General features: G+C 40.1%; 1 protein-coding gene across 1 annotated transcript in view; it reads right to left on the bottom strand.

Moving 5' to 3' along the window:
* Positions 1-7,759: 7,759 nt before the first annotated feature.
* The window catches only part of ARPC5L (actin related protein 2/3 complex subunit 5 like), a 591,266-nt gene continuing 572,568 nt past the window's right edge, over positions 7,760-26,457 (bottom strand). The window contains exon 4 of the mRNA XM_082263677.1: positions 7,760-8,702. Coding sequence (XP_082119803.1) covers positions 8,640-8,702 — 63 coding nt within the window. The 3' untranslated portion in view covers positions 7,760-8,639. The remainder of the gene's footprint in view (positions 8,703-26,457) is intronic.

Raw genomic sequence — 26,457 nt, forward strand, 5'->3', positions numbered from 1 at the left:
TTGGACCTGTCACTAAATCTTCACGAGGGAATCGGTATATGTTAACCGTTACATGTTTATTTACCAAGTATGTTGAATGTATTCCAGCGCCAAACAATAGCTCTGATACATGCGCTGCCTTATTAATTAATCACATTTTTTCACGGTTTGGTCTACCCCAGAGGATAGAATCCGATAGGGGTTCACATTTCACTAGTGAAGTGATGACCAAACTGTGGAAAATATTGGGCGTGAAAAGGAAATTGCATATCGCATATCGGCCCTCCTCTAGTGGTGGAGTAGAACGGTACAATCAGACAATTGTCAACATCCTAAAGAAATTTGTTAAGGAGACAGGCAAAGACTGGGATGTTAAACTTCCCCTAGTCTTGATGGCCTTAAGGGCAACTCCGAGTACGGTCACAAAAATGTCCCCTTTCGAACTCATGACCGGAAGGCAGATGGTATTGCCCCAGCACTTATTGTACCGCACTACAGATCACAATTTGGTCAATGCCACCACAACACACCAATACATAGAGGATCTGCGAAAACATTTACAGTATGCTTTTGCCTTTGCCCAGCGAAACATTGAAAGAGCCGCAGTTGGCGCTAAAACCTACTATGACCTTAAAACCACCAAGAAGGAGTACGAGATTGGGGACAAAGTCTACCTATACAATTTTGCGAGAGACCAGGTCAAGGAACGGAAATTCCTTCCATCTTGGAAAGGTCCGTTTAACATAGCTGATAAGATTTCCCCCGTAGCATATAAATTGCACATCCCTCGGAATGGTGAAATCAGTGAGAGATGGGTGCATATAAATCAATTGCGTGCTTGCCATCCCAAATCACAATTACAGCTGTTGGGAGACTGAACCACGCACTCCTCTTGGATTATGGAAAGATCATAAGGGCAGAAAAAGAATTAGGGTGAATCCACATTTTGCTTTACAGGGCTATTTTTATATATATGTATCTGATACTAAAACTGTTTATTTACCTACTATAGTGTATATAATGATGCCCCAGATGACAGCCAAACTGGTAATCGGAAGTGCTAGCGACCAGACCCTAGCAGGAAGCCCTGATGATGATCTGATGTATCAAACCAGAAACCTGTCTGCCAGCGATCACTCAAGGAAGGAGGACCAGATATCCCGAAGGAGAGACCTTCCCACGAGAATGTCCTGGAGTCCTGCTATGTGGAGCATCCTGGGTATCCTGCTGTGGATATGTCTACCAGGCCAGGCCGGCCTCATCGCCCGACCAGGACCTTCATCGGGAATACTTGTCCAAGAAGCACCCGGATTCATCTTGACTGACAAACGAATCATCACCCAAAAAGTTTGCACAAGTGTGGATCCAAGGACCTACACCGGAAAATGTTTTAAACCTCAGCATATCCCCTGAAATCAAGGAATAGTACGCCCTACACTCGAAAGCAATACAGACTCGTCAGTGGAATGTACCATAATGATCCATAACCTGCCTATTAGTTGATTTCCCTGTATGATGCTGACATACATGCAAATCAAAAAGGGGGATATGTCAGGTTATCGATATATGAAAATATTAAATGATGAAATATACTTACAACACAACACAACAGACACACACAAGACACAAGACACATCACACTTACAACATACACACTACTAACAGCCATGCATAGACTCATCTACACAGACGCCATCTTGGTCCACCCTGTATCTGAACCTTTGAGGGACACCAAAAGAAGCTCCTCCCTAATTGGCCACCATCTTGGAAATGCAGCCATCTTAAAGGAACCTGGTAACTACTATTCTAAGCTAAGCGGCCATTTTAAATATGGTAATTATGCCTTGCTGTTATTTGATTATTATTCAATATTGTTTATGTACTTCCTTAAATGTTTTACATTTCCTATTTAAAGGGTAACGAAAGTACAATCCCAGCCGTATAAACCATATGTAGATTTTTCTCTAAAGAGATGATTTTTGTTTTTATAACATTTTTTAATATCAGATTAAGCGCATTATTTGCAATTTTACGTCTTCCGTTTTGCATGGCTTATTCTCACTTCATCTGCAGTGGAATGACTTTCGGCCATGTGATTCGCAGACTATTGTGGTCTGATTATATAGAATATTAATGTATGGTTCATACTACACCTGGGAAAAACATAATCTTGTTTTATTTTACTTCATCGTTTAGCTAAATATCACATTGCATTTATCGTTTTAAGTTGGTATTTTATGTAAGGTTATCTCTTTGTGTCACTCAAGTATGATCATTTATGGTGAAAATATGTCTTGCGAATAAATATTCTTATATATATATTCCCTACTGTAGACTGCTTCACTAAGATTGGTATATGCTTTTAAAAAGAAATTAACTGATATAAAAAAAAGAACTTGGGAAAATTGCGTGGTATACTATGAGTGTCTGAACAAAATTAATTGGGTTTTTTTTCTTAGATATTAAATTATTTGCCGTAATCGGCTGGAGGCACTGCGTCATAATTCTATTGATAGTTCAGACATCGCCTTTTAGTAATAAATTAACAATAGTCAAATTTTATACCAAAACGCACAACAACCTTAAGAGGTTGGATGTCTCGGTTCCCCTCCCCCTCTGTGCTCGCTTGGGTGGCGTCACCTTCATTACCTCCACCTTCGGCATAAGAAAGGGTTCAGGTCATCTTAAGGTACTTTTATTGGTATCATTGTCTTCCTAATATGTAAATCAATTGGGCACTCAACTTTAGGACCATTGAGATAAGCCCTATGTATATATACAGGCTATGTTTTTTATGTTTTTTCTGTTTGTTACCTAGAAATGTTCACTCTCGAGAAATGTCTATGAAAACTCCTGGAGAAGCTATTATGAAGATGGCGAAACATGTAGAGTTGATATTTTCGAGTGCATTTTTTTGATTTTATCTTTTTATATTGATGTACTGTCTTGTCCTCACCTCCTATATGTAATAAAATGTACAATTTTTGAGAATTCAGATTTTTCTCCATCATTCTGCACCATCAAAGTCCCACTTTGCCCCCCTCTATTGTAGCTTTAAGGAAAGCATTGTCTAGTTCCACCTCACCATAACCCCTTCTCCAAGAACCTTTTCCGAAGAACCAAGGCTTCATTAAGGAAATCGCTCCTATTGGAGCAATTCCGCTTAAGTCTCAGGAATTGGCTGACAGAGATACATTTTCTTGACCTTAAGATTAAGGTGGTTGATGGATGTCTGGTCACCTCGACCTTCTTTAAGGAGACTGACAGGAACGGATTAATTGAAACAACCAGCTGTCACCATGCGGCATGGTTAAAATCCGTTATAAACTTTGTTAATATAGTGGCCCATTATTAGCTTTATTGCATTTGTTGGGTTTCACTTTTAAATTGTTTTTCCGATGGGTTAATGACCATTGTAGCTAGTTACCATTGGTTTCTGGGGTTTGGAATGCTCTTGATAGGCGTTCGCTTCCGGGATCCGCTCAGCCACTCCACCTCCCTCCACTATATATTGGCTTGCGTCTACGTCTAGCCACACCCCTGACTATGTCATTGTATGACGAAACGCGTCAGGATTGGCTGACGGCTTGACGCATGCCCAGACGAGGGACGCAGCGGCCATCTTGTTGGTGGGAAACCAACACGCTCATTGAATGCTGACTAACGAGCCTCATACATGTAAGCTGCTTTCTTTTATTTCCACAATAAATGATATAAATACTACACTATGAGGGGATCTTCTATTTATGTTTCCTGAGTGCATGAAGGAGCTTTTGGGAGTCCAATTTGGTCGGTAATAGGAGGAGGTGCACAGATGAGATTGGTTTCTGCCTGCCACAGACTTATCAACATTCTGGGCGTTTTTTGACCCTGCGGGGTCTAACGAGTTGGTAAGAGTATTTTGTGATTCTGCTTGGTGGTGGACTTTCCTATTTGCACCCCCCTACTTTTGGATTTATGTGGACCCTTAATCCTATAGAAACTTTATGGAGGGAGCTGAAACTTCGAGTTGCCAAGCGACAGCCAATATTCAGAAAAAAAGTTTGTTGGGCGCTTCTTACCAGGCAAGAAAGAAAGGAGTCCACCACTGTAGGAGGGGCGCGGGGGATGCTCCAGATTCTTATTTCGGGACTGTCCCAAATGGCTGGATACAAGGCAGCACTGACAGGAAAACTCCGAAGAATCCGCTGGCAGAAGTGAAGAAAAAGGACAGGCGCCAATGTAGTTCGACAATGTAAGCGACAGCCAATAAGCCTTAAGGATTTAGAGAAGATCTGTAAAGAAGCGTGGACCAAACTTCCTCCTGAGATGTGTGCAAACCTGGTCACCAACTACAAGAAAAGTCTTACCTGAGTACTTGGTGGAGAAACCCTTGTTGGCAAGCACAAAGTCACGTTTTGCTTGGGAATCAAATACCTATTTTACTCACTGAACTGCAACTTAATTGATAGCATTTTTACTATGTTTTTTCGAAGACATTTGGTTCATATTCTGTCTCTCTCATTTAAAATATACCTATGATAAAAATTATAGACCCTTCATTTCTTTGTAAGTGGGCAAACATATATATATATGTGTGTGTGTGTTGGGAGTGTCATGGTCTGGGGCTGCATGAGTGCTGCTGGCACTGGGGAGCTACATTTTATTGGGGGAACCATGAATGTCAACATGTACTGTGACATACTGAAGCAGAGCACGATACTCTCTCTTCAGATACTGGGCCGCAGGGCAGTATTTCAACTTGATAACGACCCCAAACACACCTCAAAGATGACCACTGCCTTGCTAAAGAAGCTGAGGGTAAAGGTGATGGACTGGCCAAGCATGTCTTCAGACCTAAACTCTATTGAGCATCTGTGGGGAATCCTCAAATGGAAGGTAGAGGAGCGCAAGGGCTCTAACATCCACCAACTCCGTGATGTCGTCATGGAGGAGTGGAAGAGGACTCCAGTGGCAACCTGTGAATACATATACACACACACACACACACACACAATGCTTTTTTCACTATATTGTTAAAAGTATTGGGACACCTGCCTTTACAGGCACATGCACTTTAATGGCATCCTAGTCTTCAGTATTGAGTTGGCCCACCCTTTGCAGCTATAACAGCTTTTCTATAGGAATGTTTGACCATTCTTCCAGAAGTGCATTTGTGTGGTCAGGCACTGATGTTGGATGAGAAGGCCTGGCTTGCAGTCTCTGCTCTACTTCATCCTAAAGATGTTCTATCAGGTTGAGGTCAGGACTCTGTGCAGGCCAGTCAAGGTCCTCCACCACAAACTCACTCAGCTATGTCTTTATGGACCTTGCTTGAAGAGTTTCTAACAGAAGAAAAAGTGAAAAAAGATTATTCTTTCAATTCAAGCACTCAGGTCACTGCCACAGGCTTTTGTGCAATTATTGGGTTACTGACTGCAGCTCAGCTGCACTCCAGGACCCTTCAGGCATTTCTTCGCATGTCATAGAGTTGCAAAAGGAGTGGCCTGAATTAGTCAGTCCCTCTTCCGTCTGGAGATTATCTGGATCTGTTTTGGTGGGAACAAGCAAAACATTTAGAAACAGGAAGACCACAGGCTCAGGTCTCAACGGTCAAGATTACCACCGACGCCAGTCTCTGGAGGTCGGGGTCCCACTCAGCAGGCTGGCATGCTCAGAGAGTCTGGCCACCGGAGGAAGCAAATCAGTCAAATTACAAAGAGTTCCTTGCAGTAGGGACAGACAACCCCATGGTTGTGGCATATCTGAACAAACAGGGGGGCACCTGCTCAGACAGCCTGTTTGCCAAGCTCAGCTGTTGAGACAGGGATAAGACAACCATTTCCTCAATTGCAGCAGTACACATCAAGGGGTCATCGAACACCCTAGTAGATTTTCTGAGCCATGTGAAAATCAACAACTGTTGGGAATTAAATATGGAGATCTTCAGGGTGAAGTGGGGTGTCCTAGAAGTAAATGAAGGTCGAGGTCTTTTTTTTTCCATAGAACAGGAGAGGGAGTCTCTAGGGACAGATGCATTGACCTACCCATGGACTTTCAACCTAGCATTTGCCTTCCTTCCATTTGCTCTGCAACCGCTAGTAATCCGAAAGGTCATTCGGGAACAGGTAAATGTGATTCTGATAGCTCCTTGGTGGCCCAGCAGGAGTTCATTCTGAGCCTTGAAAGCGCTGTCAGGTGGCTCCTCCCTGGACACTTTCAGATCGGAAAGATCTACTCCTTCAGGGGACGGTAAATCCAGGCCCTCAGATTTACCATTTGATGGCCTGGATGCTGAACATCGCATCTTACAGCTGAAGGGATGTTCGAACAAAGTTATCAACACTATGCTGGTAGCCGCAAGTTAGTCTCTAGGAAGATTTATGGGAAGATTTGGAAGACTTTTAGGTCCTGGCAGAGGAAGAGGGGTGTGATTCCTTTTCTCTTTCTTGCATTCTAGATTTTCTCCAGAGTGGTGTTGACAGAGATTTGTCGATTGGTACCCTGAAGGTGCAAGTTGTTGTCCTGTCAGTTTTCTCGGAAGTGAGGCTTGCTGAGAACCCCTTGATCAAGAGATTTCTCTTAGCAAGGACCAGATCTGAGGTTATCCAAACAAGTGGTCCCTTGGGATTTATTACTAGTTCTTAACGCACTTACTATGGAACCATTTGAATCCCCTAGGGGGAATCTACCTTAAAATGGCTTACACTTAAAATCGCATTCCTCTTAGCTGTAACTTCAGGTAAAGGGACCTCTGACCTGGAATCCCTTACTTGCAAAGATCCCTTTTTAAGAGTCCTGGTCATTATTAAGCCAGATCCTCTATACTTTCCTAATCGCTCTACTTCTTTCATAGGTCACAGGAGGAGATTTTACCTAGTTTTTGCAGTTCTCCTAAGAATAAGAAGGAAGAAAGGTTTAGCTTCCTAGATGCCAGAAGGTGCTCGCTTCATTGCTTGGAAGTTACTAGAGAATTCAGGAATTCCTCTCAGCTTTTGATTTTGTTTAGTGGTCCCAGGAAGGGTACTAAAGTATCCAGAAGTTTCATCGCTAGATGGATTAAAGATACAATAATCTGGGTTTATAGATTTTCCAATCAGGCCCCTCCTACAAAGATCCAAGCTCACTCTACTAGGTCGATGGCCACTTCATGGGCAGAATGAGCACGAGCATCATGGGGGCAGCCATTTGGTCTTCTTTGCCTGCCTTCATCTAGCACTAGTTCAGACTCTCTCCAGCCAGGACCCTTCCTTCGCGAGGAAGGTTCAACAGATTGTGGTCCCTCCCTAAGAAATGGAATCTTGCCTATCCTCTCCACGTAAGCTGTCCTGGACGATTTAGGGGGAAAACCCCATTAGGCTGTGTTTCCATGAATCTTGCAGTACAGAATACAGATTCTCACCCATTTATTAGGGAAGGGAGGGGCCTTTAAACTCTTTCTGATTTGTGTTTCCTGTAGAGGGCGGAGTCAATCATCTCTCCAAGTAAGGGGTCCTGGAAGATTCATGGAAATACCATTACTGATAAGTCTAACAGTGCTTTTTTTTTTTGCCAGTGTCCAATCCCCAGAGGGTAGCTTGGCTATAACCCTAGATCTATAAATAGAAGCTCTGTATCTTGTACTGTACAATTAAGATAAACATATTTTCTGCATATTTCTCTCAAGTTTAAACTATAGTCCACTATGCTTTCTTATTCTGTTCTCTATTGCCATTTTTGTACAAAAATCTGACAAAGATGAAACTGCACAACAAGAGTGTGAAAAAACACATTTAGGGTAACAGAATTCAAGTCAGCAAAAAAATACAAAGATAACCAAACAATAAGACAAGGATAAAACACAATTGTTTTTGCACTTCACTTATGGAAGCTGTCAGTTTAATAAAGTTTACAGGTATCATAAGAGCAGTGGGGACTACAGAAGAGTGGGCATCTTTCTCCAAAACATCACGCTCAGGACAAAGAACCCCAAACTGCCCCTATTCCCAGCAATACTGCAGCTTTAATTCAGAAACAGCACAAAACAGATTTGATTTCCCCAACCACTACAGGCCTTAATCCTGAACGTTCCAGAATAGATGGCATCACTTGGAATATGGCTGTGTTGCTAGCCACTCTGGCAGCACAAAACGTTAAGACCATTCATTCAAGTAAGATCAAAATCAACAAACTCCTAAAATCTTGTAATTACAAGTTAACAAAAAAGCTACAAGTCCCATTGCATCGGAATAGATCAGTCGTCCTGTTCCTTAGTCATAATTGATTTAACTGGGAATTCTTATGTTGGCAGAGGAGGGTAGATTGAAATTTAAACATGATTGAGCAATGGTTGGTGGAAAAACACAGCCCCTTAGCAGCAGCTCTATGCTGGTCTGTTATAGTGGCTGTTTTTTGGCCATTTCATTGTTATCTCCCCCCCCCCCCAGCTCTACCTTATTTTATCAGTCAATACAGCCTCACTTTACAAAACAGGATTGGTGCTTGGAACAAAATATACCCTATTAAACAAACATACATTCATGTCTTTTCCCCAGTCAGTAATAAGAAGCATTCCCAATTAAATTTCCCGAAACAGTTTTAATATATAGCACTCTGCAGACAGGTGGGCCTTTGTATCCAATCTTCCTTCACTGTGCTGGAGCCCCGAAGCAGGTCATTCTGAATTCAGCTAATACAGTCTTTTACACATTTTTTCGTGAGGTGAGAACTCGGAGTATTGAACCAAGGCCTCCTATTACTAATGCCTGTGGGGGAAAAAAAAAAAAAAGAAACATTTTAGATCAGAAAAATGAAAACTATTTCTACAGTAAGAACACTAGTTTAAAATGGGATTTTCGTACCCACAAATAAACCCTTTTTTAGAGTCCATTGAGGGACACTGCAATTCTTAAACCCTAAGCTAATGGAGCTTACACAAGGATGGGATGCTGGCCAACAAAGAAAACCATAGGCCAGTCATAGTGTAACCCTTCCTACTACTAGCGTGTCTCAGTTCTGTAGGAAGGCAGTACCAAATCTATGATCAAACGATGGGTGCTGTGGATGCCAATATATGAAAGGGGAGAAGAGTCTGTATAAGGCGCTACCTGTTTGAGCAGTTTTTTTATATAAAGGATAATATCCCCCAAACAATTGTGTAAGCACTACAAAAATTGTAAATAATGATTTCTCAGTGATCAGTGAAGTGCTAATAGACTGGTGAGGGGGTGGATTGACATGCACCCCCTAGAAACAAAGTGCACAGTGCAAATAAATAATATAAATAACTGCTCATATAAATAAAATCATTGAATAAGAAAAAAGTGCACAAAGTGTCATAAATATTTATTGCCTGATAGCGGCACCGCTGTCAGGCAATAAATATTTATGACACTTTGTGCACTTTTTTCTTATTCAATGATTTTATTTATAAGAGCAGTTATTTATATTATTTATTTGCACTGTGCACTTTGTTTCTAGGGGGTGCATGTCAATCCACCCCCTCACCAGTCTATTAGCAGTTCACTTATCACTGAGAAATCATTATTTACTATTTTTGTAGTGCTTACACAATTGTTTGGGGGATAATATCCTTTATATAAAAAAACTGCTCAAACCGGTAGCGCCTTATACAGACTCTTCTCCCCTTTCATATATTGCACCCCTGTTCTTTCGGGGATGGGTTTGTGGCAGCTTACACCTGTATTTACACACTTCTTGCAATTAAGATACTCCATAGCGCTGGTCACCTTCGTTTTTTACTTGTGGATGCCAATGATTGCTCAGCTCAGTGGAGTTATCAGCAAGTGCTGCAAAACCCTCTGAGTGTCACTAGATCATTTATTTACATTGATCTGAAACTGGTCTGACTGTTTCCCAGCAATCAGACAACTTCTTTCTTCCGGACAGCAACTGTGAAGTTTAGACGCATGGCTTTAATTGCTACACGTCTAAAAAGCAATCTGTGGTGGATCACTATTCAGAAATTTTTGACAGGCAGTGAGAAGGTGATAGGTCGCCTTCCCACCACTTGCTTGAAAGCCAGTAAATGCCACCCCACTGTGCTGCCACCTTGTGCATTACATGCAGGGTGGTTGTGGTGTGGCCCCAGTCACTTGCATGTGTCATGTTCAGCAACACTACTGTTCTCCAACAGGGAAAACCATTTTTGCCATGGCTGGTAAGCAAAGCATTTTATCATGTGTACACCCCCAACCAAGTACCTTTGCATTTTAAGGAGGGCAGTAAAAAACTGCTGAAATGCCTGTTTTTATTGCCCCCAACTGCAAACTAACCCTAAAAGTGACTGACCAAAAGGAAGTTGCTAATATGCAGAGAGCAAAGCACTTTCCGAAACATTTATCCCTGACTGACGAATGCCACTAATTTGGCGTGGTCTGACAAACTAAATCAGGTTGGCCTTGATCAAAATGGTCCAACGCTGAATGGACAGCTGTATTGCTCAAAGTTCTAAGATGCTGCTCAGGAGACAAAATTGCATCGACTACCAAGTCTCGTGAACCGACAAAAGTTCCAGGACTCCCTCCCCAGCACAATAGGTTGGTATCCATCATCAGGATTTAGCAGAACATAAAAAGAAACAATTTCCCCAACTCCAATGCGAAGTCCTGGGGCCACCAGGACAGGGATAGCTTTGTCCTTGGCCTCAACCGAATCAGTTTGTCCAGAAACAGGACCAATTTGTCCTCCCAATTATCTCACAATGGGAAAATCCTTAAAGTGCAACAGGGTCAACACCAAATGTAAGCTATGGAGTAGTATTATTGAATTCATAAGGCTTGTCTGAGAGTTCGGAGGAGACCTGTCACTCCTCAGCCAATCACAGGACTGGATGTGTGAGGGAAGTGGGCAGTCTCTCTCAGGAGATAAGACTCCTCCTCTCCTAGTGATGAGTCCCCCAGACTCAGAACTCTCAGACAAGTTTTATGAATTCAGTACTTTGAACAGATGAAAAGAAAAGAAGACTGCAAATCAACAGGACCCTATTGGATTACTGAGACCAAAGGAGAGGAATATTGGGGAAGAATGCTGAGAGGATCTCACAGCCTTTTGCGCCTTGTATAGGATCTACTGCCCACTAATAGAAGATTTTATCAGCTGAAGACTCCTTTTAAGCTCTCTCCTTGGATGTGGACACTGTCTCTATGAACTGATTAGCGCTAAACCTATTCCTACTGTTTTGATCAATCTTTTGCAATATTCAAGATTTGGTGATGGCTGCTTTTTATGTTAATTAATTTTTATGATTAACTATCTATGCCAGGCGCAGCATATTATTACCAATAACATGAAGTAGTATTGCAGAAGCCCTATAGTAAAATTCAGTAAGTGTTGGTGCACCAGAAAGGTAAGCACATGTAAGTAGGAAGCCTCATAATGTGGCAAGGCCAGGAAGTCCCCCTAACGAAAGAAAGCAATAAAAAGGTGTGGAGAATTTTTGTGGTCAAATGTAAATATTCAGGGCCTTGATGTCCATAACGAGGTGAATGCCCAATTTGAGTTCTGGGACAGTGAACAGGCTTGAGTAAAACCGCTAAAGTATTTCTGCAGCAAGAATTGGGGCTATAAACCCAGGCATTGAAAATACAAGACATTCAAGTGCCTTTAAAGGTCAACAGGTGTACCCCTCATTCTGGAAAATGGGGACACACTCATGTTGAGGAGGCCCTGTTGGTGGAATTGGCAGCTTTAGAGTGCCAGATCTTGTGAGTTATTTTGCCTCCATTCATAATAGTATCTAGTATCGGTCTAAAGAGACATCGTGTCTTGAAGGCCATGCAGTCCAAACAAGATTCTTGCAAGAAAGTTCTTGTCCATTACTTCAACCAAAGGGCCCTGCGCATACTAAAAAAGGACGAATGTGAGAGAGAAGGCTTCTAACAGGCCAGTAAAGTTTACGGTCTCAGACATCTTTTCCACACAAGCTGTGATCTGAGGGTCTGTAGCAGCAGCAGTTAAATTCTTTCTAAAGGACCAATAGGACATTGCTTGTCAAATTGAAGAAATAGCCCAAATTAAGTGGTAGAATGGGACCTGCAAAATGAAAATATGGTTCTGGAAAATGCTTTAAGCCATTTATCAGTTTGAGGCCCTAAAGGCAGGAGCATTCCCTGCCACTATGGGAGCTACTTTGTTTGGACAAGAAATGGCTTGATGCACAGAAGTAACAGACCACTTTTGAACAAAGTCCTAACTAAGTGGGTACAGAGACAGCACACACTTAGGGAGAGCAAACAGCAAACCAGGGAGTTTACAAGGTTTGTACAGAAATAACTAGAAAAGTAGATGAGAAGTTATTTTCAGCATTAGGGGTCCTATAAGGCCCAATTCTTGAAACTGCACTCTTAGAAGCAACAGGCTGATCCCCTAGTTACAGAGGGTTGTGTACCACATCAACAGGAGCTGAAATTATCTATTTTAACTTGTGAGTAATAGCAGTAGTCTGATTCCTCGGGGGGAAAGGTCATCAGAGACTTGAGCAACTTGGTATCAGAGCCACTGTGGCCAATAGCTCAGACACAGCTTAGGGTGCAGCCAAATTGGATCCTGAATCAGCTGTAGAGGGTACCATTGTGTGCTTGCAGCCTCTGCTATCAAAGTTGGAAAACAACCGGGTCATTTGGGACAGTCTTCTGTGACTATAGTAAAAACCTCAGCTGAGAGGGCAGAGGACCCAACTACACCTGGTGGCGCCAAAGAGGAGTCCCATGAAGAACGAGACTCTCAAATCAGAGAGCAGCAAGATTTCGGGCTTCAGACATTGTCAATATCAGGAACGTGCTACAAGCAGTTTCCAACAGGTTGGTGGAGAGCATGCTGAGAGCTACAGGCACAGTGCCCCCCCCTTCCCTTATTTCACAAGCAGCTATATTGCAGCCACAGGATTTGAGTCTTCACGAAGCCTGGACAGCTGGTAGTAAATTAAACATTTTACAACAGGAGGGTTAGAGGGCTGAAGGTGGCCAAATTCACTATAGGCATCAGGAGAAATGGATCCAAGATTAAAGTTCACTCTTTGCAGCCAAAAAAGAGTGCCAAGTACATACACATAAAACTCCACCCAGTGGAACAACTCCTTTCCATGACAAAGCTGGCGGAAACCACAGACAATGTGGTGCCCAGTAACAATAAAATAAGAGAACTCCTGATGCCCAACTTGAACAGCCTAATAAGTAAGTCTTCAGAGACAGGGTAAGCACAGAAACACAGCCGGTCCTGGAGAGAACTCCACAGCTAACATAGCCAGAACCAGTTTGGAAAGCACTCAAGGAGAGATCAGTGCCTGAGGGTCACTTTTAGGCTCTAGCCACAATGTCCAGCCCATTGGGGTCAAGTTGCAATACAGTTTAAAAGTCAGAAAAAGGGCGGGATAGCTGCGAATTAATGAGCAGAAACACAAGCAGCTTTCTAGAGAACAGTCTTCATTGAAGAAAGTTTCTAGAAGAAATCATAGGGTAGTCGTTAAAACAGCAGCCATAAAAAAAAAGGTTTGTCAACACTCTTGGTGTTGAGTTGATCACTTTAAGGTCAACAGGGGGCACTCTTTACATCTAGAGGAAAACAGATTTTGTCTCCAAATACAGAAAGGGGGACATACTAAAACATTTAATGTGAAAATGGCTTAATGTAGCTTAATGTGTAATAAAGTGCCTAAACCATAATCAATTGCCCTGAAACTTTGCACAGACCGTTTTTAACTTTCCTAATATATCCTAGAAGTTTCATGTAGTTTGGTCTTCCAGGAGGCAAACAAGGGACATTAAGCTTGTTTTTTGGGAGCTTAATGTGGCTTAACGTACAAAAAAGAGCTTAGATGTTAACCAATTTCCCCAAACTTCATACAATAGAAGACTCTATTGATGCTAAGATAGTCTGAAAATTTTAGCTCATTTGGTAAATCACACCAAAAGTTATTCACATTAAGCTATTTTTTTACAATACTAAAACGTTTAATGTCCATGGCTTAATGTAAAAAGAGCTTAATGTACCAAAATGTGCCTAAACCTCAACCAATTGTCTTGAAACTTTGCACAGCGCAGGCTCTGCACTTCCCTAAGCTATCCTGGCGGTTTCATCGATTTAGGTCTCCCACATGGAAAACTGGGGACATTAAGCTCTTTTTTTGGGAGCTTAATGTGGCTTAACGTACAAAAAAGAGCTTAGATGTGAACCAATTTCCCCCAAACTTGGCACAATAGAAGAGTCTGTACATTCCAACATATTCTGAAAATTTCAGATCATTTGGTAAATCACAACAAACGTTATTCACATTAAGCTCTTTTTAGCAATCATAAAAACACGTGGCTTAATGTGAAAAGAGCTTAACGTACCAAAATGTGCCTAAACCTCAACCAATTGTCTTGAAACTTTGCACAGCCCAAGTTCTGCACTTCCCAAAGCTATCCTGGAGGTTTCATCGATATTGGTCTCCCACGTGGAAAACTGGGGACATTAAGCTCTTTTTTTGAGGCGCTTAATGTGGCTTAATGTACAAAAAAGAGCCTAGATGTGAACCAATTTCCCCCAAACTTGGCACAATAGAAGAGTTTATCTATTCCAACATATTCAGAAAATTTCAGATAATTTGGTAAATCACACCAAAAGTTATTCATATTAAGCTCTTTTTTGCAATCAAAAACATGTGGCTTAATGTGAAAAGAGCTTAACGTACCAAAATGTGCCTAAACCTCAACCAATTGTCTTGAAACTTTGCACAGCCCAAGTTCTGCACTTCCCAAAGCTATCCTGGAGGTTTCATCGATTTTGGTCTCCCACGTGGAAAACTGGGGACATTAAGCACTTTTTTTGGGGCGCTTAATGTGGCTTAACGTACAAAAAAGAGCTTAGATGTGAACCAATTTCCCCCAAACTTGGCACAATAGAAGAGTCTGTACATTCCAACATATTCTGAAAATTTCAGATCATTTGGTAAATCACAACAAACGTTATTCACATTAAGCTCTTTTTAGCAATCATAAAAACACGTGGCTTAATGTGAAAAGAGCTTAACGTACCAAAATGTGCCTAAACCTCAACCAATTGTCTTGAAACTTTGCACAGCCCAAGTTCTGCACTTCCCAAAGCTATCCTGGAGGTTTCATCGATTTTGGTCTCCCACGTGGAAAACTGGGGACATTAAGCTCTTTTTTTGAGGCGCTTAATGTGGCTTAATGTACAAAAAAGAGCCTAGATGTGAACCAATTTCCCCCAAACTTGGCACAATAGAAGAGTCTGTCTATTCCAACATATTCTGAAAATTTCAGATCATTTGGTAAATCACAACAAAAGATATTCACATTAAGCTCTTTTTAGCAATCATAAAAACACGTAGCTTAATGTGAAAAGAGCTTAACGTACCAAAATGTGCGTTAACCTCAACCAATTGTCTTGAAACTTTGCACAGCCCAAGTTCTGAACTTCCCAAAGCTATCCTGGAGGTTTTATCGATTTTGGTCTCCCACGTGGAAAACTGGGGACATTAATCTCTTTTTTTGGGGAGCTTAATGTGGCTTAACGTACAAAAAAGAGCCTAGATGTGAACCAATTTCCCCCAAACTTGGCACAATAGAAGAGTCTATCTATTCCAACATATTCTGAAAATTTCAGATAATTTGGTAAATCGCACCAAAAGTTATTCACATTAAGCTCTATTTTCCAATCATAAAAACGCATGGCTTAATGTGAAAAGAGCTTAACGTACCAAAATGTGCCTAAACCTCAACCAATTGTCTTGAAACTTTGCACAGCCCAAGTTCTGCACTTCCCAAAGCTATCCTGGAGGTTTCATCGATTTTGGTCTCCCACGTGGAAAACTGGGGACATTAAGCTCTTTTTTGGGGAGCTTAATGTGGCTTAACGTACAAAAAAGAGCTTAGATGTGAACCAATTTCCCCCAAACTTGGCACAATAGAAAAGTCTATCGATTCCAACATATTCTGAAAATTTCAGGTCATTTGATGAATTACACCAAAAGTTATTCACATTAAACTCTTTTTTGTACAATACTAAAACGTTTAATGTCCATAGCTTAATGTGAAAAGAGCTTAACGTACCAAAATGTGCCTAAACCTCAACCAATTGTCTTGAAACTTTGCACAGCCCAAGTTCTGCACTTCCCAAAGCTATCCTGGAGGTTTCATCGATTTTGGTCTCCCACATGGAAAACTGGGGACATTAAGCTCTTTTTTTGAGGCGCTTAATGTGGCTTAACGTACAAAAAAGAGCCTAGATATGAGCCAATTTCCCCCAAACTTGGCACAATAGAAGAGTCTGTCTATTCCAACATATTCTGAAAATTTCAGATCATTTGGTAAATCACAACAAAAGATATTCACATTAAGCTCTTTTTAGCAATCATAAAAACACGTAGCTTAATGTGAAAAGAGCTTAACGTACCAAAATGTGCCTTAGCCTCAACCAATTGTCTTGAAACTTTTCACAGCCCAAGTTCTGAACTTCCCAAAGCTATCCTGGAGGTTTCATCGATTTTGGTCTCCCACATGGAAAACTGGGGACATTAAGCTCTTTTTTTGAGGCGCTTAATGTGGATTAACGTACAAAAAAGAGCCTAGATATGAGCCAATTTCCCCCAAACTTGGCACAATAGAAGAGTCTGTCTATTCCAACATATTCTAAAATTTCAGATAATTTGGTAAATCACAACAAAAGATATTCACATTAAGCTCTTTTTAGCAATCATAAAAACACGTAGCTTAATGTGAAAAGAGCTTAACGTACCAAAATGTGCCTTAACCTCAACCTCAACCAATTGTCTTGAAACTTTGCACAGCCCAAGTTCTGAACTTCCCAAAGCTATCCTGGAGGTTTTATCGATTTTGGTCTCCCACGTGGAAAACTGGGGACATTAAGCTCTTTTTTTGGGGAGCTTAATGTGGCTTAACGTACAAAAAAGAGCCTAGATGTGAACCAATTTCCCCCAAACTTGGCACAATAGAAGAGTCTATCTATTCCAACATATTCTGAAAATTTCAGATAATTTGGTAAATCACACCAAAAGTTATTCACATTAAACTCTTTTTAGCAATCATAAAAACGCATGGCTTAATGTGAAAAGAGCTTAACGTACCAAAATGTGCCTAAACCTCAACCAATTGTCTTGAAACTTTGCACAGCCCAAGTTCTGCACTTCCTAAAGCTATCCTGGAGGTTTCATCGATTTTGGTCTCCCACATGGAAAACTGGGGACATTAAGCTCTTTTTTTGAGGCGCTTAATGTGGCATAACGTACAAAAAAGAGCCTAGATATGAGCCAATTTCCCCCAAACTTGGCACAATAGAAGAGTCTGTCTATTCCAACATATTCTGAAAATTTCAGATCATTTGGTAAATCACAACAAAAGATATTCACATTAAGCTCTTTTTAGCAATCATAAAAACACGTAGCTTAATGTGAAAAGAGCTTATGTACCAAAATGTGCCTTAACCTCAACCAATTGTCTTGAAACTTTGCACAGCCCAAGTTCTGAACTTCCCAAAGCTATCCTGGAGGTTTCATCGATTTTGGTCTCCCACGTGGAAAACTGGGGACATTAAGCTCTTTTTTTGGGAGCTTAATGTGGCTTAACGTACAAAAAAGAGCTTAGATGTGAACCAATTTCCCCCAAACTTGGCACAATAGAAGAGTCTATCTATTCCAACATATTCTGAAAATTTCAGATCATTTGGTAAATCACACCAAAAGTTATTCACATTAAGCTATTTTTTTACCATACTAAAACATTTAATGTCCATGGCTTAATGTAAAAAGAGCTTAAATGAACCAAAATGTGCCTTAACCTCAACAAATTGTCTTGAAACTTTGCACAGCCCAAGTTCTGCACTTCCCTAAGCTATCCTGGCAGTTTCATCGATTTAGGTCTCCCACATGGAAAACTGGGGACATTAAGCTCTTTTTTTGGGGAGCTTAATGTGGCTTAACGTACAAAAAAGAGCTTAGATTTGAACCAATTTCCCCCAAACTTGGCACAATAGAAGAGTCTATCTATTCCAACATATTCTGAAAATTTCAGATAATTTGGTAAATCGCACCAAAAGTTATTCACATTAAGCTCTATTTTCCAATCATAAAAACGCATGGCTTAATGTGAAAAGAGCTTAACGTACCAAAATGTGCCTAAACCTCAACCAATTGTCTTGAAACTTTGCACAGCCCAAGTTCTGCACTTCCCAAAGCTATCCTGGAGGTTTCATCGATTTTGGTCTCCCACGTGGAAAACTGGGGACATTAAGCTCTTTTTTGGGGAGCTTAATGTGGCTTAACGTACAAAAAAGAGCTTAGATGTGAACCAATTTCCCCCAAACTTGGCACAATAGAAAAGTCTATCGATTCCAACATATTCTGAAAATTTCAGGTCATTTGATAAATTACACCAAAAGTTATTCACATTAAACTCTTTTTTGTACAATGCTAAAATGTTTAATGTCCATAGCATAATGTGAAAAGAGCTTAACGTACCAAAATGTGCCTAAACCTCAACCAATTGTCTTGAAACTTTGCACAGCCCAAGTTCTGCACTTCCCAAAGCTATCCTGGAGGTTTCATCGATTTTGGTCTCCCACGTGGAAAACTGGGGACATTAAGCTCTTTTTTTTTGAGGCGCTTAATGTGGCTTAACGTACAAAAAAGAGCCTAGATGTGAGCCAATTTTCCCCAAACTTGGCAAAATAGAAGAGTCTGTCTATTCCAACATATTCTGAAAATTTCAGATCATTTGGTAAATCACAACAAAAGTTATTCACATTCAGCTCTTTTTAGCAATCATAAAAACACGTGGCTTAATGTGAAAAGAGCTTAACATACCAAAATGTGCCTAAACCTCCACCAATTGTCTTGAAACTTTGCACAGCCCAAGTTCTGTACTTCCCAAAGCTATCCTGGAGGTTTCATCGATTTTGGTCTCCCACGTGGAAAACTGGGGACATTAAGCTCTTTTTTTGGGGAGCTTAATGTGGCTTAACGTACAAAAAAGAGCTTAGATGTGAACCAATTTCCCCCAAACTTGGCACAATAGAAGAGTCTATCTATTCCAACATATTCTGAAAATTTCAGATCATTTGGTAAATCACACCAAAAGTTATTCACATTAAGCTATTTTTTTTACCATACTAAAACATTTAATGTCCATGGCTTAATGTAAAAAGAGCTTAAATGAACCAAAATGTGCCTTAACCTCAACAAATTGTCTTGAAACTTTGCGCAGCCCAAGTTCTGCACTTCCCTAAGCTATCCTGGCGGTTTCATCGATTTAGGTCTCCCACATGGAAAACTGGGGACATTAAGCTCTTTTTTTGGGAGCTTAATGTGGCTTAACGTACAAAAAAGAGCTTAGATTTGAACCAATTTCCCCTAAACTTGGCACAATAGAAGATTCTGTCTATTCCAACATATTCTGAAAATTTCAGATCATTTGGTAAATCACAACAAAAGTTATTCACATTAAGCTCTTTTTAGCAATCATAAAAACACGTAGCTTAATGTGAAAAGAGCTTAACGTACCAAAATGTGCCTTAACCTCAACCAATTGTCTTGAAACTTTGCACAGCCCAAGTTCTGAACTTCCCAAAGCTATCCTGGAGGTTTCATCGATTTTGGTCTGCCACGTGGAAAACTGGGGACATTAAGCTCTTTTTTTGGGAAGCTTAATGTGGCTTAACGTACAAAAAAGAGCCTAGATGTGAACCAATTTCCCCCAAACTTGGCACAATAGAAGAGTCTATCTATTCCAACATATTCTGAAAATTTCAGATAATTTGGTAAATCACACCAAAAGTTATTCACATTAAGCTCTTTTTAGCAATCATAAAAACGCATGGCTTAATGTGAAAAGAGCTTAACGTACCAAAATGTGCCTAAACCTCAACCAATTGTCTTGAAACTTTGCACAGCCCAAGTTCTGCACTTCCCAAAGCTATCCTGGAGGTTTCATCGATTTTGGTCTCCCACATGGAAAACTGGGGACATTAAGCTCTTTTTTTGAGGCGCTTAATGTGGCTTAACGTACAAAAAAGAGCCTAGATATGAGCCAATTTCCCCCAAACTTGGCACAATAGAAGAGTCTGTCTATTCCAACATATTCTGAAAAATTCAGATCATTTGGTAAATCACAACAAAAGTTATTCACACTAAGCTCTTTTTAGCAATCATAAAAACACGTAGCTTAATGTGAAAAGAGCTTATGTACCAAAATGTGCCTTAACCTCAACCAATTGTCTTGAAACTTTGCACAGACCAAGTTCTGCACTTCCCAAAGCTATCCTGGAGGTTTCATCGATTTTGGTCTCCCACGTGGAAAACTGGGGACATTAAGCTCTTTTTTGGGAAGCTTAATTTGGCTTAACGTACAAAAAAGAGCTTAGATGTGAACCAATTTCCCCCAAACTTAGCACTATAGAAGAGCCTATAAATTCCAACATATTCTGAAAATTTCAGATCATTTGGTGAATCACACCAAAAGTTACTAACATTAAGCGCTATTTTGCAATCATAAAAACGCATGGCTTAATGTGAAAAGAGCTTAACGTACCAAAATGTGCCTAAACCTCAACCAATTGTCTTGAAACTTTGCACAGCCCAAGTTCTGCACTTCCCTAAGCTATCCTGGCGGTTTCATCGATTTAGGTCTCCCACATGGAAGACTGGGGACATTAAGCTCTTTTTTTGGGGAGCTTAATGTGGCTTAACGTACAAAAAAGAGCTTAGATGTGAACCAATTTCCCCCAAACTTGGCACAATAGAAGAGTCTGTCTATTCCAACATATTCTGAAAATTTCAGATCATTTGGTAAATCACAACAAAAGATATTCACATTAAGCTCTTTTTAGCAATCATAAAAACGCATGGCTTAATGTGAAAAGAGCTTATGTACCAAAATGTGCCTTAACCTCAACCAATTGTCTTGAAACTTTGCACAGCCCAAGTTCTGCACTTCCCAAAGCTATCCTGGAGGTTTCATTGATTTTGGTCTCCCACATGGAAAACTGGGGACATTAAGCTCTTTTTTTGAGGCGCTTAATGTGGCTTAACGTACAAAAAAGAGCCTAGATATGAGCCAATTTCCCCCAAACTTGGCACAATAGAAGAGTCTGTCTATTCCAACATATTCTAAAATTTCAGATAATTTGGTAAATCACACCAAAAGTTATTCACATTAAGCTCTTTTTTGCAATCATAAAAACACGTGGCTTAATGTGAAAAGAGCTTAACGTACCAAAATGTGCCTAAACCTCAACCAATTGTCTTGAAACTTTGCACAGCCCAAGTTCTGCACTTCCCAAAGCTATCTTGGAGGTTTCATCGATTTTGTTCTCCCACATGGAAAACTGGGGACATTAAGCTCTTTTTTTGAGGCGCTTAATGTGGCTTAACGTACAAAAAAGAGCCTAGATATGAGCCAATTTCCCCCAAACTTGGCACAATAGAAGAGTCTGTCTATTCCAACATATTCTGAAAATTTCAGATCATTTGGTAAATCACAACAAAAGATATTCACATTAAGCTCTTTTTAGCAATCATAAAAACGCATGGCTTAATGTGAAAAGAGCTTATGTACCAAAATGTGCCTTAACCTCAACCAATTGTCTTGAAACTTTGCACAGCCCAAGTTCTGCACTTCCCAAAGCTATCCTGGAGGTTTCATTGATTTTGGTCTCCCACATGGAAAACTGGGGACATTAAGCTCTTTTTTTGAGGCGCTTAATGTGGCTTAACGTACAAAAAAGAGCCTAGATATGAGCCAATTTCCCCCAAACTTGGCACAATAGAAGAGTCTGTCTATTCCAACATATTCTAAAATTTCAGATAATTTGGTAAATCACACCAAAAGTTATTCACATTAAGCTCTTTTTTGCAATCATAAAAACACGTGGCTTAATGTGAAAAGAGCTTAACGTACCAAAATGTGCCTAAACCTCAACCAATTGTCTTGAAACTTTGCACAGCCCAAGTTCTGCACTTCCCAAAGCTATCTTGGAGGTTTCATCGATTTTGTTCTCCCACATGGAAAACTGGGGACATTAAGCTCTTTTTTTGAGGCGCTTAATGTGGCTTAACGTACAAAAAAGAGCCTAGATATGAGCCAATTTCCCCCAAACTTGGCACAATAGAAGAGTCTGTCTATTCCAACATATTCTGAAAATTTCAGATCATTTGGTAAATCACAACAAAAGTTATTCACACTAAGCTCTTTTTAGCAATCATAAAAACACGTAGCTTAATGTGAAAAGAGCTTATGTACCAAAATGTGCCTTAACCTCAACCAATTGTCTTAAAACTTTGCACAGCCCAAGTTCTGCACTTCCCAAAGCTATCCTGGAGGTTTCATCGATTTTGGTCTCCCACATGGAAAACTGGGGACATTAAGCTCTTTATTTGAGGCGCTTAATGTGGCTTAACGTACAAAAAAGAGCCTAGATATGAGCCAATTTCCCCCAAACTTGGCACAATAGAAGAGTCTGTCTATTCCAACATATTCTGAAAATTTCAGATCATTTGGTAAATCACAACTAAAGTTATTCACACTAAGCTCTTTTTAGCAATCATAAAAACACGTAGCTTAATGTGAAAAGAGCTTATGTACCAAAATGTGCCTTAACCTCAACCAATTGTCTTGAAACTTTGCACAGCCCAAGTTCTGCACTTCCCAACGCTATCCTGGAGGTTTCATCGATTTTGGTCTCCCACGTGGAAAACTGGGGACATTAAGCTCTTTTTTTGGGGCGCTTAATTTGGCTTACCGTACAAAAAAGAGCCTCGATGTGAACCAATTTCCCCCAAACTTGGCACATTAGAAGAGCCTATCAATTCCAACATATTCTGAAAATTTCAGATAATTTGGTAAATCACACCAAAAGTTATTCACATTAAGCTCTATTTTGCAATCATAAAAACGCATGGCTTAATGTGAAAAGAGCTTAACGTACAAAAATGTGCCTAAACCTCAACCAATTGTCTTGAAACTTTGCACAGCCCAAGTTCTGCACTTCCCAAAGCTATCCTGGAGGTTTCATTGATTTTGGTCTCCCACGTGGAAAACTGGGGACATTAAGCTCTTTTTTTGGGGAGCTTAATGTGGCTTAACGTACAAAAAAGAGCTTAGATGTGAACCAATTTCCCCCAAACATGGCACAATAGAAGAGTCTATCAATTCCAACATATTCTGAAAATTTCAGGTCATTTGATAAATTACACCAAAAGTTATTCACATTAAACTCTTTTTTGTACAATACTAAAACGTTTAATGTCCATAGCTTAATGTGAAAAGAGCTTAACATACCAAAATGTGCCTAAACCTCAACCAATTGTCTTGAAACTTTGCACAGCCCAAGTTCTGCACTTCCCTAAGCTATCCTGGCGGTTTCATCAATTTAGGTCTCCCACATGGAAAACTGGGGACATTAAGCTCTTTTTTTGGGGAGCTTAATGTGGCTTAATGTACAAAAAAGAGCTTAGATGTGAACCAATTTCCCCCAAACTTGGCACAATAGAAGAGTCTGTCTATTTCAACATATTCTGAATTTTTCAGATAATTTGGTAAATCACACCAAAAGTTATTCACATTAAGCTCTTTTTTGCAATCATAAAAACACGTGGATTAATGTGAAAAGAGCTTAACGTACCAAAATGTGCATAAACCTCAACCAATTGTCTTGAAACTTTGCACAGCCCAAGTTCTGCACTTCCCAAAGCTATCCTGGAGGTTTCATCGATTTTGGTCTCCCACGTGGAAAACTGGGGACATTAAGCTCTTTTTTTGGGGGCGCTTAATGTGGCTTAACGTACAAAAAAGAGCCTAGATGTGAACCAATTTCCCCCAAACTTGGCACAATAGAAGAGATTGTACATTCCAACATATTCTGAAAATTTCAGATCATTTGGTAAATCACAACAAACGTTATTCACATTAAGCTCTTTTTAGCAATCATAAAAACACGTGGCTTAATGTGAAAAGAGCTTAACGTACCAAAATGTGCCTAAACCTCAACCAATTGTCTTGAAACTTTGCACAGCCCAAGTTCTGCACTTCCCAAAGCTATCCTGTAGGTTTCATCGATTTTGGTCTCCCACGTGGAAAACTGGGGACATTAAGCTCTTTTTTTGAGGCGCTTAATGTGGCTTAACGTACAAAAAAGAGCCTAGATGTGAACCAATTTCCCCCACACTTGGCACAATAGAAGAGTCTGTCTATTCCAACATATTCTGAAAATTTCAGATCATTTGGTAAATCACAACAAAAGTTATTCACATTAAGCTCTTTTTAGCAATCATAAAAACACGTAGCTTAATGTGAAAAGAGCTTAACGTACCAAAATGTGCCTTAACCTCAACCAATTGTCTTGAAACTTTGCACAGCCCAAGTTCTGAACTTCCCGAAGCTATCCTGGAGGTTTCATCGATTTTGGTCTCCCACGTGGAAAACTGGGGACATTAAGCTCTTTTTTGGGAAGCTTAATTTGGCTTAACGTACAAAAAAGAGCTTAGATGTGAACCAATTTCCCCCAAACTTAGCACTATAGAAGAGCCTATAAATTCCAACATATTCTGAAAATTTCAGATCATTTGGTGAATCACACCAAAAGTTACTAACATTAAGCGCTATTTTGCAATCATAAAAACGCATGGCTTAATGTGAAAAGAGCTTAACGTACCAAAATGTGCCTAAACCTCAACCAATTGTCTTGAAACTTTGCACAGCCCAAGTTCTGCACTTCCCTAAGCTATCCTGGCGGTTTCATCGATTTAGGTCTCCCACATGGAAAACTGGGGACATTAAGCTCTTTTTTTGGGGAGCTTAATGTGGCTTAACGTACAAAAAAGAGCTTAGATGTGAACCAATTTCCCCCAAACTTGGCACAATAGAAGAGTCTGTCTATTCCAACATATTCTGAAAATTTCAGATCATTTGGTAAATCACAACAAAAGATATTCACATTAAGCTCTTTTAAGCAATCATAAAAACGCATGGCTTAATGTGAAAAGAGCTTAACGTACCAAAATGTGCCTTAACCTCAACCAATTGTCTTGAAACTTTGCACAGCCCAAGTTCTGAACTTCCCAAAGCTATCCTGGAGGTTTCATCGATTTTGGTCTCCCACGTGGAAAACTGGGGACATTAAGCTCTTTTTTTGGGAAGCTTAATGTGGCTTAACGTACAAAAAAGAGCCTAGATGTGAACCAATTTCCCCCAAACTTGGCACAATAGAAGAGTCTATCTATTCCAACATATTCTGAAAATTTCAGATAATTTGGTAAATCACACCAAAAGTTATTCACATTAAGCTCTTTTTAGCAATCATAAAAACACGTAGCTTAATGTGAAAAGAGCTTATGTACCAAAATGTGCCTTAACCTCAACCAATTGTCTTGAAACTTTGCACAGCCCAAGTTCTGAACTTCCCAAAGCTATCCTGGAGGTTTCATCAATTTTGGTCTCCCACGTGGAAAACTGGGGACATTAAGCTTTTTGTTTGGGGCGCTTAATTTGGCTTAACGTACAAAAAAGAGCTTAGATGTGAACCAATTTCCCCCAAACTTAGCACAATAGAAGAGTCTGTCTATTCCAACATATTCTAAAATTTCAGATAATTTGGTAAATCACACCAAAAGTTATTCACATTAAGCTCTTTTTTGCAATCATAAAAACACGTGGCTTAATGTGAAAAGAGCTTAACGTACCAAAATGTGCCTAAACCTCAACCAATTGTCTTAAAACTTTGCACAGCCCAAGTTCTGCACTTCCCAAAGCTATCCTGTAGGTTTCATCGATTTTGGTCTCCCACGTGGAAAACTGGGGACATTAACCTCTTTTTTTGAGGCGCTTAATGTGGCTTAACGTACAAAAAAGAGCCTAGATGTGAACCAATTTCCCCCACACTTGGCACAATAGAAGAGTCTGTCTATTTTAACATATTCTGAAAATTTCAAATCATTTGGTAAATCACAACAAAAGTTATTCACATTAAGCTCTTTTTAGCAATCATAAAAACACGTAGCTTAATGTGAAAAGAGCTTAACGTACCAAAATGTGCCTTAACCTCAACCAATTGTCTTGAAACTTTGCACAGCCCAAGTTCTGAACTTCCCAAAGCTATCCTGGAGGTTTCATCAATTTTGGTCTCCCACGTGGAAAACTGGGGACATTAAGCTCTTTTTTGGGAAGCTTAATGTGGCTTAACGTACAAAAAAGAGCTTAGATGTGAACCAATTTCCCCCAAACTTAGCACTATAGAAGAGCCTATAAATTCCAACATATTCTGAAAATTTCAGATCATTTGGTGAATCACACCAAAAGTTATTAACATTAAGCGCTATTTTGCAATCATAAAAACGCATGGCTTAATGTGAAAAGAGCTTAACGTACCAAAATGTGCCTAAACCTCAACCAATTGTCTTGAAACTTTGCACAGCCCAAGTTCTGCACTTCCCAAAGCTATAATGGAGGTTTCATCGATTTTGGTCTCCCACGTGGAAAACTGCGGACATTA

The sequence above is a fragment of the Pelophylax lessonae genome (genome assembly GCF_965119305.1).
Source record: "Pelophylax lessonae genome assembly, chromosome: 7".
Taxonomy (NCBI): domain Eukaryota; kingdom Metazoa; phylum Chordata; class Amphibia; order Anura; family Ranidae; genus Pelophylax; species Pelophylax lessonae.